This window comes from Scatophagus argus, chromosome 15 (genome assembly GCF_020382885.2).
Source record: "Scatophagus argus isolate fScaArg1 chromosome 15, fScaArg1.pri, whole genome shotgun sequence".
NCBI lineage: Eukaryota > Metazoa > Chordata > Actinopteri > Scatophagidae > Scatophagus > Scatophagus argus.
Genome location: NC_058507.1, coordinates 2,197,810 through 2,211,306, shown reverse-complemented (window position 1 = coordinate 2,211,306; position 13,497 = coordinate 2,197,810). Strand labels below are relative to the sequence as shown.

Sequence of the window (13,497 nt, the reverse complement as noted above, 5' to 3'; positions counted from 1 at the left end):
CTGCCTTTGCGGCCACCGCGTTCGGTGCCTCGTCCAGTTCGGTGCGGCTGAGGTATCAAACCGTCGGCCCTTTGTACGTTTGCCAGGCAGGCTGGGCCACGCTGCCCCACTCCTACTACGCTCTGGACTACTGCTCGCCCAAGTAAGACGGCAGGGCCTTCAAACCCCCCGTCTGTCTGTCTCCTCTCGTGTCTCAGCCCTCGTCTGGTCCCTCGCTAACCCTCACATCCAGCCAGCTTCACACTCTGTAACCCCACAACTAAACCATGGACACCATTTCCTGCAGAGGACAAGAAGGAAAGTGTGCGTCCAACTTGTTTTTTGTTGTCAGTGTCTGAAATTGGTGCTTATCAGGAAGCAGCAGGTAGAAGAAAAGACTTTTGTCAAAGTTAATCAGGCCACGGTGTTCTGACTTTTACCACGTCCAGTATTGTGCTTATGCTGATGCTTGTGCAGAGGAAAACACATCATTTGTATTGTGTACAAACAGCTCTGAGCCGCTGTGATAAGACATGTTCTGATATCATTACCAGGATGGGAAATGGATCTGGTTCTGCCTAAAATGCGGGATTCTGATCCAGCGGACTGAATGTGTCACATTTCCTGTTGTTTTGTGCACAGTATCAGACACAGCGTGACCTTGTAATTGAAAGCTCTCATGATGACAGCGGAGTAAGGCTGGAGTAACGCGGCGTCGTCCAGGCCAATCAGGTGCTCAGAAAGAAAGATTAAATGTTTTCTGCAGTCCTGTGCTGTTTTTCACAGGGCTTTTACCTCTTCAGCCACCACAGGCAAGCGACCAGTAATTATCCTTTTAAAACTGGGTCAGGTTTTTGCTTCTGTTTGATTTTTCATAAGCACAATCAGTTTTAAATTTAAAAAGTCCGCACTGAGTGAAATATCAGATTTTCAGATGAAGAGCAGTTTTATCCAGCAAAAACAAATTTTACCTGCACTTGGAACCTGATGGGTGTTGATTTCAGACCATAATTGAAAATGGAAGCACAAGTTGAGAAAAATATGTATCCTCACACTGAAATCAAGCTGCCAGGCTTTGATGAACGAGCTCTCAAACTCTGTGTGTGATAATATTTTTCCTCGTTCGCATCATCCCTCTGCCAGCCATCATCCAGATGGCCTCTTGTCTCCTGCTGCAGACATTTGCAATAACAGACTCTGACAGCTCTGTTCCTGATCTCTCTCCTCCATCCTGTGCTGTGACCTCTGACTCCTGGTCCTCTCCGTCTGGATCCCTCACCTGTCGGTGTCCGACACGAAGGCCGAGCTCCGCCGCTCACCGGCTCCCCTGCTGTCCCGACACCCTCAGACCATCGTCTGTTTCTGTTTAACTGATCAGGGTCGCAGCTCACTCTTCACATCGTTAGGAAGCTTGATGTTCAGGGTGGGAAATTAGCATTGGCTGAATGCTCTTAAATTTGAATCACAGATGTTAAATTTTAATCTGGACTTGTTGTAAAATGATCTTGGGCTGGTGAATTTCTGCAAAACCATCTCTCACACTTACTCACAACATTTTATTTAAAGGTGTTTTTGTCCTCTCGCCTCGGCTACAGCCAGAGGATCAGCAGACTTTCCATGAAAGCTCCTGTCATAATGTGTGGCCCCCAAAAAGTCCCTCAAACACACAAACTGGAACCTGCTGCACCTTTTGTACGGGTTCACTCATGCAGTAAACCAGCACGAGATGAGAGGAACAAAACTTAATCTGCTGTTTGTTGCATTGCAGTTTTAGCCTAAAGCAGGAATTAATAAGCATACACAACTTTGGAGACAGACGCTTTCAGTCTCCTCTTCCACCTTCTTTGTGACGTCCACTCAGATAATCAGAGTCAAGCAAACAGGAATGAGCTGAGAGAGATTTTAGTTCCTGTGGCTCTGTGCTTCATAAAGTAATCTGGTAAAAATGAGGCATTATAAGCCATCATGAGAGTAAAGTTTATTAGTAAAAAGATGATCAGAGGGCTTTTGGAAACACTGACCTGAGTGCTCGCTGTCTGGATCCACCAGCTAATCAGACTGGATGATGTGCTTTTTTTATTTTTTAATTAATTTCCTACCCTGTTGACATCTAACATGCAAGATTCATTTAGTCCAACCCCATGGCAACAGTAGAAATCCATGTAGGAATAACAAACTGTCAGCCATTTCAGAGATAAGGAGGGAAATGTGCTGAAGCTGTGATGAGCTTTTCCACTGCAGTCGTATGTTTGAGCACCAGTCCGTACAGCAGCGGCGACCTTTCACACAATCTGCAAAATTCTGCAAAATTAGTCATCGTTTGTGACTGAGGCAGGAGGTGTTAGCTGCTGCTTCAGGTGAAGAACGTCTGCGGTGGAAAAACGGTCAACCTGTGTGTTTTCAGGTGTAAGTGCTGACCGGGTCTTGACTGTTTCCATGTTTCTTCCTCCACCCTCAGCAGTGTCGCCGTGTCGCCCAGCAGCCAGAGGAACCCGGTGGCGTCGATCCACAGCATCGCCAACGCCACCACACCCGACCGACTGCGCTTCCCGCGAGGCACCGCCAGCCGCAGCACCTTCCACGGGGGCCAGCTGAGAGACCGCCGCACGGCCACGTACAACGGGCCGCCGGCCTCGCCCACCCTCTCCCACGACGCCTCCCCTCTCTCCCAGACCCGCAGCCGTGGAACCAGCAACCTTTTCTCCAAGCTCACCTCCAAACTCACCCGCAGGTAGGAGAGGAAACGCCCCGTGTCAGATTTAAGTGAAGCACCGCGGGTTGGAGTTTAGCTCTCTTTCTGTTCAGTTTAAAGCTAAAAATTAGAATTAGAAAGTCAGAATTAGAAAGAGGACCGACTCCAGACCCGCTGTGTGCGCTGTAACCTTCTGTGACTGTTAGAAGCCAATCAACACAGGGCCTTGTAGAGTTACGGTGATGAATTACATGCTGTGGGGGGAACCCTTCACTGTCCTGTACGATGTGATTTATACTAAAGTATGGATTATTTATCTGTCGCTGCCTGGACGCCTGCCACAGAGACCTGAAACCACTCTGGATGAGCCACAATTTGACCTCTCTTAATGAAAATGGCTGTTAACGGTTTATAGCAGTGGGGTGAATTTCCCCACTGCGGGATCAATAAAGTTCATCTTAGCTGAAGGATCTCAGGCCGCAACACGACACGTGACTTTAACCAGCCTTAGTCCTGTGATTCATTGAAGATGTTTGCTGACCGTTTTCTTGCATTTGGTGTCGTGAGGAGATCTTTTCATGCAGTCCGTACAGTTTAAATATGAAATGGTGAAATCACACCTACAGTTGGTTTTCTTTGGTCCAAATCTGGAAACATTTCTGGGGCTGTTGAAGTTCACGCTGTCAGCACAAGCAAACCAGAGCTCCAGTCAAAACAATCAACTGTTTTCACAACCAATTAAAGTTATTTTTCAAGCAAAAAATGAAATAAGCCAGCTTCTCAAATGTGACTTTTGGCTGCTTTTCTTGTTTTAGTAAACTGAATATCTGAAGGTGTTGGACTGTTGGTTCAAACAAGACACCTGAAGGCTTAACTTTGGGTTGCGTTAACCGTGTAAAGTAACTACAGTTACAGTATTAGTAGAGTAGTATTTATTCAAGTACTGTACTTCAGTACAATTTCTAGGTACTTTTTAACACCAACCTAACAGTCAACTATTATAAATAACTGTAAAGAAACAAATTAAACAAAGCCCAAGCATCTGTTCTCACATTATGATCATCGTGATATTGGACAACATATATGCTTATACAAATACGCCACTTTTACTCAAGTAGATTTTTGAATGCAGGACTTTTTCTTCTAACTTCGTGCTTCTTCCACCACTGGCTCTAGTACTTTGTGATGGTCTTTTTTTTTTCTTATTCCAATAGATAATTCAGTTAATCGAGACGGTAATCAGCAGCCAATGAAAATAAGTGTAAGCTGGTTTGGTTAAAAAACATCACATATCCTCCATCTCCTGCATGAAAAGGCTCTTAAAGTGGCAGCCAGGCCAGCGACATCACTTCCTGCAATGACTGACCTAAAATGAGGAATTGAAATCATTTGATAACCAATGAAAAGAAATGAATCTTCCCCTTCACTGTTGATGATTCCAATCACCCCATTTTTGTTCACTCATTCAGCCTCCTCATGCCTCCCTCCCTCCCTCCTTCCCTCCCTCCTTCACCATTTTCACTGTTTCTTTGTCTGATTCTGTTGTAGAAACATGTCATTCAGGTTTACCAAAAGGTAGGACTCTTGTACTGCCTTTCGCTCTGTGCCAAAAATAACGAAAAACACTGAAAAACTTCCTCTGAGACTCTACAGACGTGTGGGGCTGCTGGCGCTGAACTAACACACTGCTTAGCAGAACAAAAAACTCTCTCTGGGTACATTCACACACACAGTTAATGATTAGGATGACGATAACGTCGTGTCATTTGTCCAAAAGGCTTTTTTGGAAATTTGCTTATTTGCTTTCTTGCCAAGAGTTTAGATGTGAAGATTGAAGCCGCTCGTGTGTCTGTGCAATACCTATGAAGCTGGAGCAAGCAGCCAGCTAGCTTAGCTTAGCATAAAGACTGGAAGCACAGGGAAACGGCTAGCGGGATCGATCCGTCGCTAACAAAATTAACAAAAGTCCGTCTTTGCCAGCCGTTACAGTGTTAACCATTGTAGTAACCCTCCATTTTATGGGGTCAACTTGTTCACACTTGTTGATGGTTTATTAGGCAGTTGATGGTTTATTAGGCATTAAGATAATGAAATCTCATACTGCAGTCGTGCAATAAATACTCTCTGCATGAAGGTTAGAATTTTTATTGAAACGTTTATGTTTTGTTTTTTTTTGGTTTTTTTTAGAAGAGAGATGTTGATTTCACCGTCGATTTCATTTTGGGAGTCTCCAGATGTTTCTACTGTTTTGTCCACCCCACTTATATCAGTGATCGCAGGTTAGATAACAGAAATGTACAATTCAGCGTAATTCTCATGAAGATGCAGCTAATGTTAAAGCCTAATGTTAAGCTAGCTGCTGATGGTCGACTGAATCAGCGTCTTGTTTTTTAATTCTACATGTGTTAAAAACAGGAAATTGGCGATATTGAGCTTCAGAGGTTTACAGTCTTTATGCTAAGCTACAGGGGTGGGTACCCTTCACATTTGTATTCAGTACCCGTGAGTACCTTATTTCAGTACTCTTTCCATCCATAAAGTTTCTGACAAACAACCGGCTGTTGGTTCATATTCGCTCAGCTTTAACTGTTGACAAGAAAGCTAATAAAATGCCAGACTGTTCCTTTTAAGAGCATTGTAATTCAACATGATCTGGTGATAGTTGACAAAAACTACTAAATTTCTTTATTTCAGTATCAGAGCCAGTTTGTTCAGGTGTTAACTAACAGAGATGTTATCATGAATGAGAGGTCTGTCAGTTCTGCGTTAATCGGGTCTTAGCTGGTCTTCCTGTGTGTGTCGGTGTACTCAGCGTGGCTGTGGTTGGTCTGAGTGGATAAAGGCTGATTGGGAGAGCAGACCAGAGCTCCTTGAACAATCAGTCGATTAACCAACAGCAGCAACAAAGCAGCTTGCCACTAATCAATCGCCAACGCCTGCATGGGGTTGCTTCTCACAGCTGCCATTGATTGTGGTTTGTTTTCTCACCACGATGATTGTTGTTAACGACTGAACTCTCTCTCCTCTCTCTGCTGTTGGTGCTGCGCACTTTAGACGGTGCCTCAAAACGTTGCTCTGATGCTTTTATTCAACACAGAGCAGGTCTTTTAAAAAACGCTCTCTGCCCAGATGTGGTTTCATGTGGCTGTCAGAACAGAAGAGATCAGCGAGGATGAGATTTGTTCCCGTTTTCTGACAGATGAGGAAGTTTTCAGGCCATAAAGAGCTTTATAAGTACAGGCTTTGTCTACATTGTTGTGTTTTGTGCAGGACTTTGACTTTGCTGCATAAGGCTTTGCATTGCATATACTTACAGCTTTAGAAACTTAAGTTAAAAATGAAAACCTTCAGAAAGGCCTGTAAGTCAGTTTTGTCCGTTTTGCAGCTTCCTGTTTTGTTTTTGGGAACAGCTGGTGTTTCTGAACTGGATTTTTGGCTTTGGGGAATTTTTTGGGCTGCCTGACCCTCATCTGAGTGGCGTCACAGGTGGTTTCTGTAAATGCTTTTCATCTGTTGATCAGCTATAGATCTCCATAAACAACTGTTTTGATTGAAAACTGTGCAAAACATCACATTTACTCTCAATCGGCTCAGACATTTAAAAGAGCAATATAAATGACCACTTTTAAAAACCGTACAATAACAAAATTAACTCTCCAGAAACATAAACTCTTAAATGTTGACTCAAAGCAGCCAGCACACAGTGCACTCAAAGCCTTTCCAACATTCTCCTCATGTTTATGGATAATTACTGTAATTTCAAAATCAATCTTGACCATAAAATAGAGATTAGACTCGCATTTTTTTTCTGTCTTTGAACAACACTCACATCCTCATTTGCACAAAAGAGCCATTTGTTATGTAAATGTAGTGTTTGTAAGGCAGGACAAAATCCACAGCCCTCAAATTATTTTTTTTAAATTCACCTCTGAAACCTTCTGTTTTTTAAAAAGCCTTTGATTATAAATACAATGTGAGCCCAGAGGTTCATTTTTCCACTTTCCGTTTTCGTCCAACAATCACTCCAAAACCAAAAGAAATTCGACAAAATTTGCCGACAGAAATGACAGACGTGATAAATAAATCATCAGGGTGGTTGGACAGAAATGTGTGTTGAGTCTCTTTGGGCTGAGTGCAGTTACAGCAGCCGACAACATCTTCAGTGTGTGAAGATCGACATGAAAAACTGAACGTACCCTTTAACAAAACATCCCATTCATATAAAAGAGATATAATCCGTCTCTGTAGCTCTTCTTCTAAGCCTGAACAGAAGGTTTATCCCACTCATCACATCAGTACTTCCTGTTGGAGCTTGAAGCTTTCGGGACAGTTTCAGTTCCTCTTTTGCATGATGTGATGCGATGGCTGGGTGAGACGGAAGCAGAGGAGCTTTGTGGCCCTCGCAGGGTGCCGTCTCGGGGCTCAGCAGTGCCCCCCGGTGGCTGGCTGGTGGACAGTCTTCTTCCTCTGGCATCTTCATCATCCACAGAGTTGTGTCGATGAACTCTGGTGTCATCACCTCACTTTGATTTATGTGTTTGTCCTCATTTCTGTGGAGACAAAATGTGGTAAAAAGGTTATCAGAGGAGTCAGGAATCAAACTGAATACATGAATAAATAATGTTGATGGGTAAATATTTAAAATGGAGTAAAAAAAAAAATTATAAAAACTATAAACTAAAAAACTTATTTCATTTTCTTTGCCTTTTTCAGTTGTTTGTTTTCAGTTCATTCATTTTTCTGTTAACTCTGGACCAATCGCTGCTCAGGTGTCAGACAGCAGCCAACAACAGTTTAACTCATAGAGTTTTTAGAAAACAGTGAAAACGATGGAAAATGTCCATCAGTTTTCCATCAGTCTAAAAGGACAAGCTCAGAAGTCCAAAACCCAAAGATAAACCATTTAGAGTGATTTAAAACAAAGCAGATGAAGAATGTTCAGCGTTTGTGCTTGACAAATCACTTTGATTGATGTCGTTTTCTGTAGAGGTTCAGACTCTCAGTTTTAATTAGTCACCAAGCAATATTATCTGTTCATCTATTCAGCTGTGTTTTCGACTCGTCTGATGACCTTGTGCATTTTGTCAGTTTTGACCCTCCGTACGTTTCAGAGGAAAACCCTCATCACATCTTAACCGACGAGTTTTTTGTCAGGACGTCTTAGGTTCGGTCACCTCCTTCCACCTCCTCCCTTCGGTTTGTGTGTTTCTTTTGTCTTCCTAACCTTCCTGTGTCCTTTAACCTTGACCTCTTGCTGCTCTTCCTCTCCCGCCAGGGTCACTATTGACCCGGCCAAACGGCAGACGGCCAAAACAGGGCCTGCCATCCCCTCTACCCAGGGAGGAAAGAGCCTTAGTAAGTCTTCTGCCCTCTATCAGCCTGTCCTTCCTTCCTCTCCTTCCTTCTCGTCATCCCTCCATGTCTTTTCTTCTTCTTCTTCTTCTGCTTTTTATTTTTAATGGCCTGTCTTCATGTCATACATTTTTAATATTCTTTCCCTCTCTCTTCCTTTCTTTCTTGTCAAGTGTCCATTGACAAAATCGTCGTCTTTTTTTCAGATTCCCGTTTTTTCTTTCAGATTCAGGAGCAGAAGATATAGAGAGTTGTAGGAAGATGAAGATCTAGAGTAAGGGGCTGTTTCAATCCCTCAATCGCTCTTCTGAGACTGAAGTCTTGAGTGTCAGTTAATGTGGAGGGACTCACCCGCCTCACCCCTCCTCACCCCCTCCTCAGTCTTGTGATGTTCACGGCCTCTTTGGCCGACCCAGGACCTGCTGTCAGTCCTGTCTGTTCACTTGTCCTCTTGTTGTCGAGTCTCTTGAATTGTCGGGGAGCTCGGAGTCACTTCCTCCTCCACCCGTCCTGTTTTTCTGTTCTCCAGGCTGCAGTGCATGCTGGGAACCCGTCCTGTCGGGGGATCAGGGAGCTTTTTTGCTTTTAATCTAATCTTATGTTGCATTACTCAGACGTTTTTCTTTTTGTTCGTCGTCATTCGGGGACTGTTCTTCTGTCTGCTGAACAGTTTTCGCCCAGTGAAAGTCCTCGCGAGTCACAGCGAAGAGCAGATTAGCACAAAACCACGGCTGGTCTGTGGGGGTTTGCTGTCTTTAGAAAACTTTTCTGGCAATCTCGGCTAAGATTAACCCATAATCTTATGGTTTGTTTGTTTTGAATTGATGACATTTGGAGAAACATGCAGAAATTAGCAGATTAAATATCTGATGAATCAAAGTACTTGATCACGTTGATGCATAAATCATATAAATATTTATTGTTGTCATAAAGCTCATTTATTGCCCACAGGAGCCTAATAAAAGGCAGTAGTTACCACATGATAACCGTTTGGCAGAACATGTCTGACTTATGGTGGAGCTGACACGATTTTGATGCAAATTGATTTAAATGAGTTTTCTGTTTCGATCATCGAAATCAAACGCTGGATTGTGCAGGATGTTGCCTGATGTTCGTGAACAAATCATTTTTCAAATTGATGAACTGAAATTGAAAACTGATGGAACTTGAACTTGTTCTCCTTCGGGAGTGAGACGGTTGTGGGCACAGATCTGACCAGAAACCCTGGTCACCCTGGCCACCCTGGCCACCCTGGCCACCCTGGTCACCCTGGTCACCCTGGTCCATGACTTGGCTGACGAGTCTGTTGAGCGTTCACACGTTGACGCAGATTTAATCCCGACTAACATCCGACCTCTGAGTCCATCAACACTTTGCTGCTTCAGCCTCAGGAACTCATCAGTGGGTTTTATGTTCAGAGTTTCACCCACCTGCAGGTTGGAGGCTCCCGTTCGGATTGTGGACGGAGCTTTTCCTTTTAGCGTTTTAAAGAGTCACGATAGCGTAACTACATAACTTTATTCAGTAAAGTGACTTTGAAAAGGGACCTGAGAACAAAGACGTACTCAGAAGCTAAAATGGAGGAATTCATGACTCCAGTTTAACAAATCCAAAGTTAGACGAGCAACAATCACCAAACGATGTGACGTTTAAATCCTGTTGTTTGAATTAATACTCAGCTAAATCAAAACTCGTTAAATTAGCTGCTAAATGTAAGTTTTCTTAGTGTCAGAGAGTTGGTCGTAGTGAACATGAAGGTGAATAAGATTTCACAATTTGGAAATGAAATCTTCTTCGCTTTACAGTCTTAACCACAACTTTCTACGTGCTTGTGACCCCTAAATGACCGTAAATGGAAGGGTCCAGCTCGAGAGCTGTTTGCAGTCCTGACTTCACCGTCTCCTCACCTTGGAACCCGGTCCGACCCGAATCTCGAAGCCTGTTCGACGTCGTTCACGGTTCAGGAGCTTCATCTCCGTCCTGCTTTGTGTCAACACATTTTTCTTTGTCTTGCTTTCAGTTTGGGCTCACAGTCATCGTTCACGTTCATCACAGTTTATTCATTTCTGCTCATGATTCTTCACTGGAAGTCAAACAACAAAAACAATCTCTTTGTGTTTTTCTGTTTCTCGGTGGTGGTTTCACGTCGGTGTCACACTTTTCTCTTTTTGATTTTAATTCACTTGAAAATGACCTGAAATTATTTCTGTCGTGCACAATCCACATCTTTTGTTTTTGTTTCTTCTTTTTTTTTGTCCTCCTTCCTGTCTGATGTTGTCGTGCGTCTCAGAGTCTCAACCGAGTTTGAGAGAAACGGGAGACTTGAGGGCTCAAGGTGAGGTCCCCCCCGTCCCCCCCATCCCCCCTTTAAACGTAGGCTTGAGATTGTCCTCGTCTGCAGTCCCGAGGTGCTCGTCCCGCCTGAATAGGACCCCCCTCCCCTCCCCCGCTTTGTTTAAGGGATGATGTTTGAGTGTGTTTGGAAGCCTGCGTACTCGAGCTTTGTCTGTTGGCTTGTTGTTGTTTTTCTGATTGTATTTTGTGTGTTTGCATGGCGCTGCACTCGCCTGCTGCTCTGTTAGCTTTGTTAGCTTTGTTAGCATGGCATATCCGGGTTCTTGTCAACCGGAAAAAAATACCCCCAAAAACGCCTGCCGTTTTTAAAAAGCGCGGATGTTTCCAGCCCCAGTTTATGTTACATTCACAGAGTTTTAAATCCACACAGACGGCATTAAAGACTATTTTAACCATCTGGATGAAGAAATACTTCCTCCGCAGTTTTGAAGTGTTATATAAATTAATTAAGCATATTAAGCACATGAACTGTTGTTCTCTGAGCCTCTTGAATGTATGGAAACAAAATTCAGAGCAGCTCTGCCAGCTTATTTAAGTTTACTTTATCTTTTTATCTGTTGAGCTGAGAGTTTCTGCTCACTTCCCACTGCATGGGAATAAGAAGACAAGATACTTTGTTTGAATGAATAAAAGTGGGTTCTCACGCTGCGTAACTGCAACATCCCAGACGGATTCTGTTAATTCAGTGTCATCGAATGGGTGCAGAACTGATCTTTAAAATGACATAACATCAGTACAGACAAATTTACCAGGTAATTAATTGTTTTGAAAGGACATGTGTGTCTGATGTGTTAATGATATTTCATGCAGATGGTTAAGATTCTGAGAAAACGAATGCAGTCAAACAAAGTTAGCTTTGACTCTTGGAGGTAGAAACTGGGGCTAGAATGTGTCCTGATGGAAACTAACAGCAGCTGCAAGCTAAATGTTATTTAAAGGAGCAGTTCAACATTTTGGGAAGTTCACTCAGTTGTTTTCTTGCTGAGGTGGATGAGAAGCCACTTAAGACTCCAGGAAAACCTAAATGTGTTCAGAATAAGCAGAACACATAAGCTGGTAATTAGTGAGCTTTAGGGGTGAATCACAGCCGTCTTTATGCTAAGCTAACTGGCTTCTGTTCTCAGCAAGAAGGTCAATGAAACTCCCCAAAATGTCGAATTATTCCTTTAAATGTTTGACTCTAGCTGGCAGGTTTGTCTGTTCTTCCAGCCGCTTCCACTGACTTTGTGTATTAAAGACATGAAAGGTGGATTTTTTTTGCACGAAATCCACCTTTGTGATTCAAAGAAAGAGCAGCAAACCAAATCTGGGGCACTCAAACTGTTGTTGTCCTCCTCTCTGCCCCGACAGTCGCCATGTACCTGGGGATCAAAAAGGGGAAAATAAAGACGGTAAACCCCGCTCCCTCAGATTCACTTGGAGTATGAGGACCACCAGCTCCATGGAGCCTTGTGACATCATGCGGGAGATTCGCAAGGTGCTCGACGCCAACAACTGCGACTACGAACAGCAAGAGAGTTTCCTGCTTCTTTGCGTCCACGGGGACGGGCGAGCCGAAAACCTGGTCCAGTGGGAGATGGAGGTTTGCAAGCTGCCCCGTCTCTCCCTCAACGGCGTCAGGTTCAAACGGATATCCGGATCATCCATCGCTTTCAAAAACATTGCTTCCAAAGTTGCCAACGAGTTAAAGCTATGAACAAAAAGGGTTTAAAAGTATACATATATATATCTAGAAGTATTTAAGCTGTACAATCATCCAAGTAGCAGTTTCCAAATGTCTCCTTTTTTTAAACAAAATACAGAGTATGTATTGAATATTATAATGTATAGATTAAGGCTTTTGGCAATAATCACTGAATTACCTACTAATATCTCAGTCTATTCTGACCACACGGGGTCGACATTAACGAGTTGAATATGATTTGTCATGCTGTGAATGTGGACAAAAAAAACAAACATTTCTAGTCTTATTTATTTTTTTTCCTTCATGGAAAAAGAAAAAAAAATACGTAGCGTTTTGTTTTCAGTGTAAATAATGTATCTTACTTTAAAGACGGCTTCACTGCAATACTCATTTTGTTTTTGTTTTTTTTTTCTTTTTTGTATTTCGTTAAAAAGTAGAGATGATGGGGAGTCTGTGTAAATGCCCACATGGTTTAAAGGGTCACTCATGTCTCAATTAAAGTGTCTGTCAACCTGAACGTCTCGCGCTGGTCATTTGTAACCCGACGCCGTCCTGATCGGAGGGTTTGAAGGACAACTGATTTGGTAGAAGACTGACATGATCCACGTTCTGGATGGTTAAAAATAAAGAGCCGTCAATAAAAATGGACATTTATGTTAGAAGCACAACATGTATTTAAACAAACAGCACATATTGATATGTTTAGTCACTGATTGGTGTTTTTCAAAGATACTGAACTAAGACAAATTGTTTCCTGAGGGTGAAATGTAAGGTTCTTTTATTTTGAAACAGTCCTCCTTATATTGAGTGTATTGTGTGTGTGTTCTATAGCACAGGATCCCAGCAGGCATTTTGAGGTCCAGAGATGTCAAACAAGGCAGGAAACAGTTGAAAACAGGTTGTGACCTCGATGCATCTTTTTTCTTCAGAGCTGCAGATCCCACACGTGCAGCCGAGTTTCCTTGACGAGTCGTGAGTTTGAGTTATTCGGGTGTTGCAGCAGGTCAGAGCCCAGACTTGGTGACTCCTGGAATTTATATTTAAATCAGGCAACTGAGAGAACATATGTGACGTTTTCACTGAGAGAGTGAAGCTCCTGTTTGACACATCTGTCCTCCCACCACAGCTGGACGCCTCATAACAAACTACCTCACAACAGCGTCTGGATACTTTTGGCCCGACTCTGCAGAATAAACACGTGCAACAAAGTAGGAGTCCAGATCTTTTCAGGAAACTGCTTTTCTCAGACTTATGAACCCACTGCTGCTTTCAGGAGCTCATCTTCACAGTATAATCGTACATTTGGAGACAAACGTCATTCATTCGTCATGTGATGTCACAATCTACAGCATCAGACAAGTTCAGATACCTGAAGAAAACTACAACGCGTAGGTGCAGGCTCCATTAGACTCAATGTTGTAATTCTTTAGATTTT

The 13,497-nt window shown here is 43.0% G+C and overlaps 1 protein-coding gene across 21 annotated transcripts in view; it reads left to right on the top strand.

Annotated features, from left to right (window-relative positions):
* mark3a (MAP/microtubule affinity-regulating kinase 3a) overlaps positions 1-12,579 on the top strand; it is a 43,536-nt gene extending 30,957 nt beyond the window's left edge. For 2 of the 21 annotated variants that reach the window (XM_046413656.1, XM_046413658.1), the window contains exons 15-18: positions 2,441-2,710; positions 4,220-4,246; positions 10,314-10,358; positions 11,729-12,579. In XM_046413656.1, the coding sequence (XP_046269612.1) occupies positions 2,441-2,710; positions 4,220-4,246; positions 10,314-10,358; positions 11,729-12,074 (688 nt within the window). In that variant the 3' untranslated portion in view covers positions 12,075-12,579. Of the gene's footprint in view, positions 1-2,437; positions 2,711-4,219; positions 4,247-7,946; positions 8,027-8,229; positions 8,298-10,313; positions 10,359-11,728 lie in introns of all 21 variants that reach the window. The other 19 variants (XM_046413655.1, XM_046413657.1, XM_046413672.1 and 16 more) reach the window with 15 other exon arrangements.
* Positions 12,580-13,497: the final 918 nt, after the last annotated feature.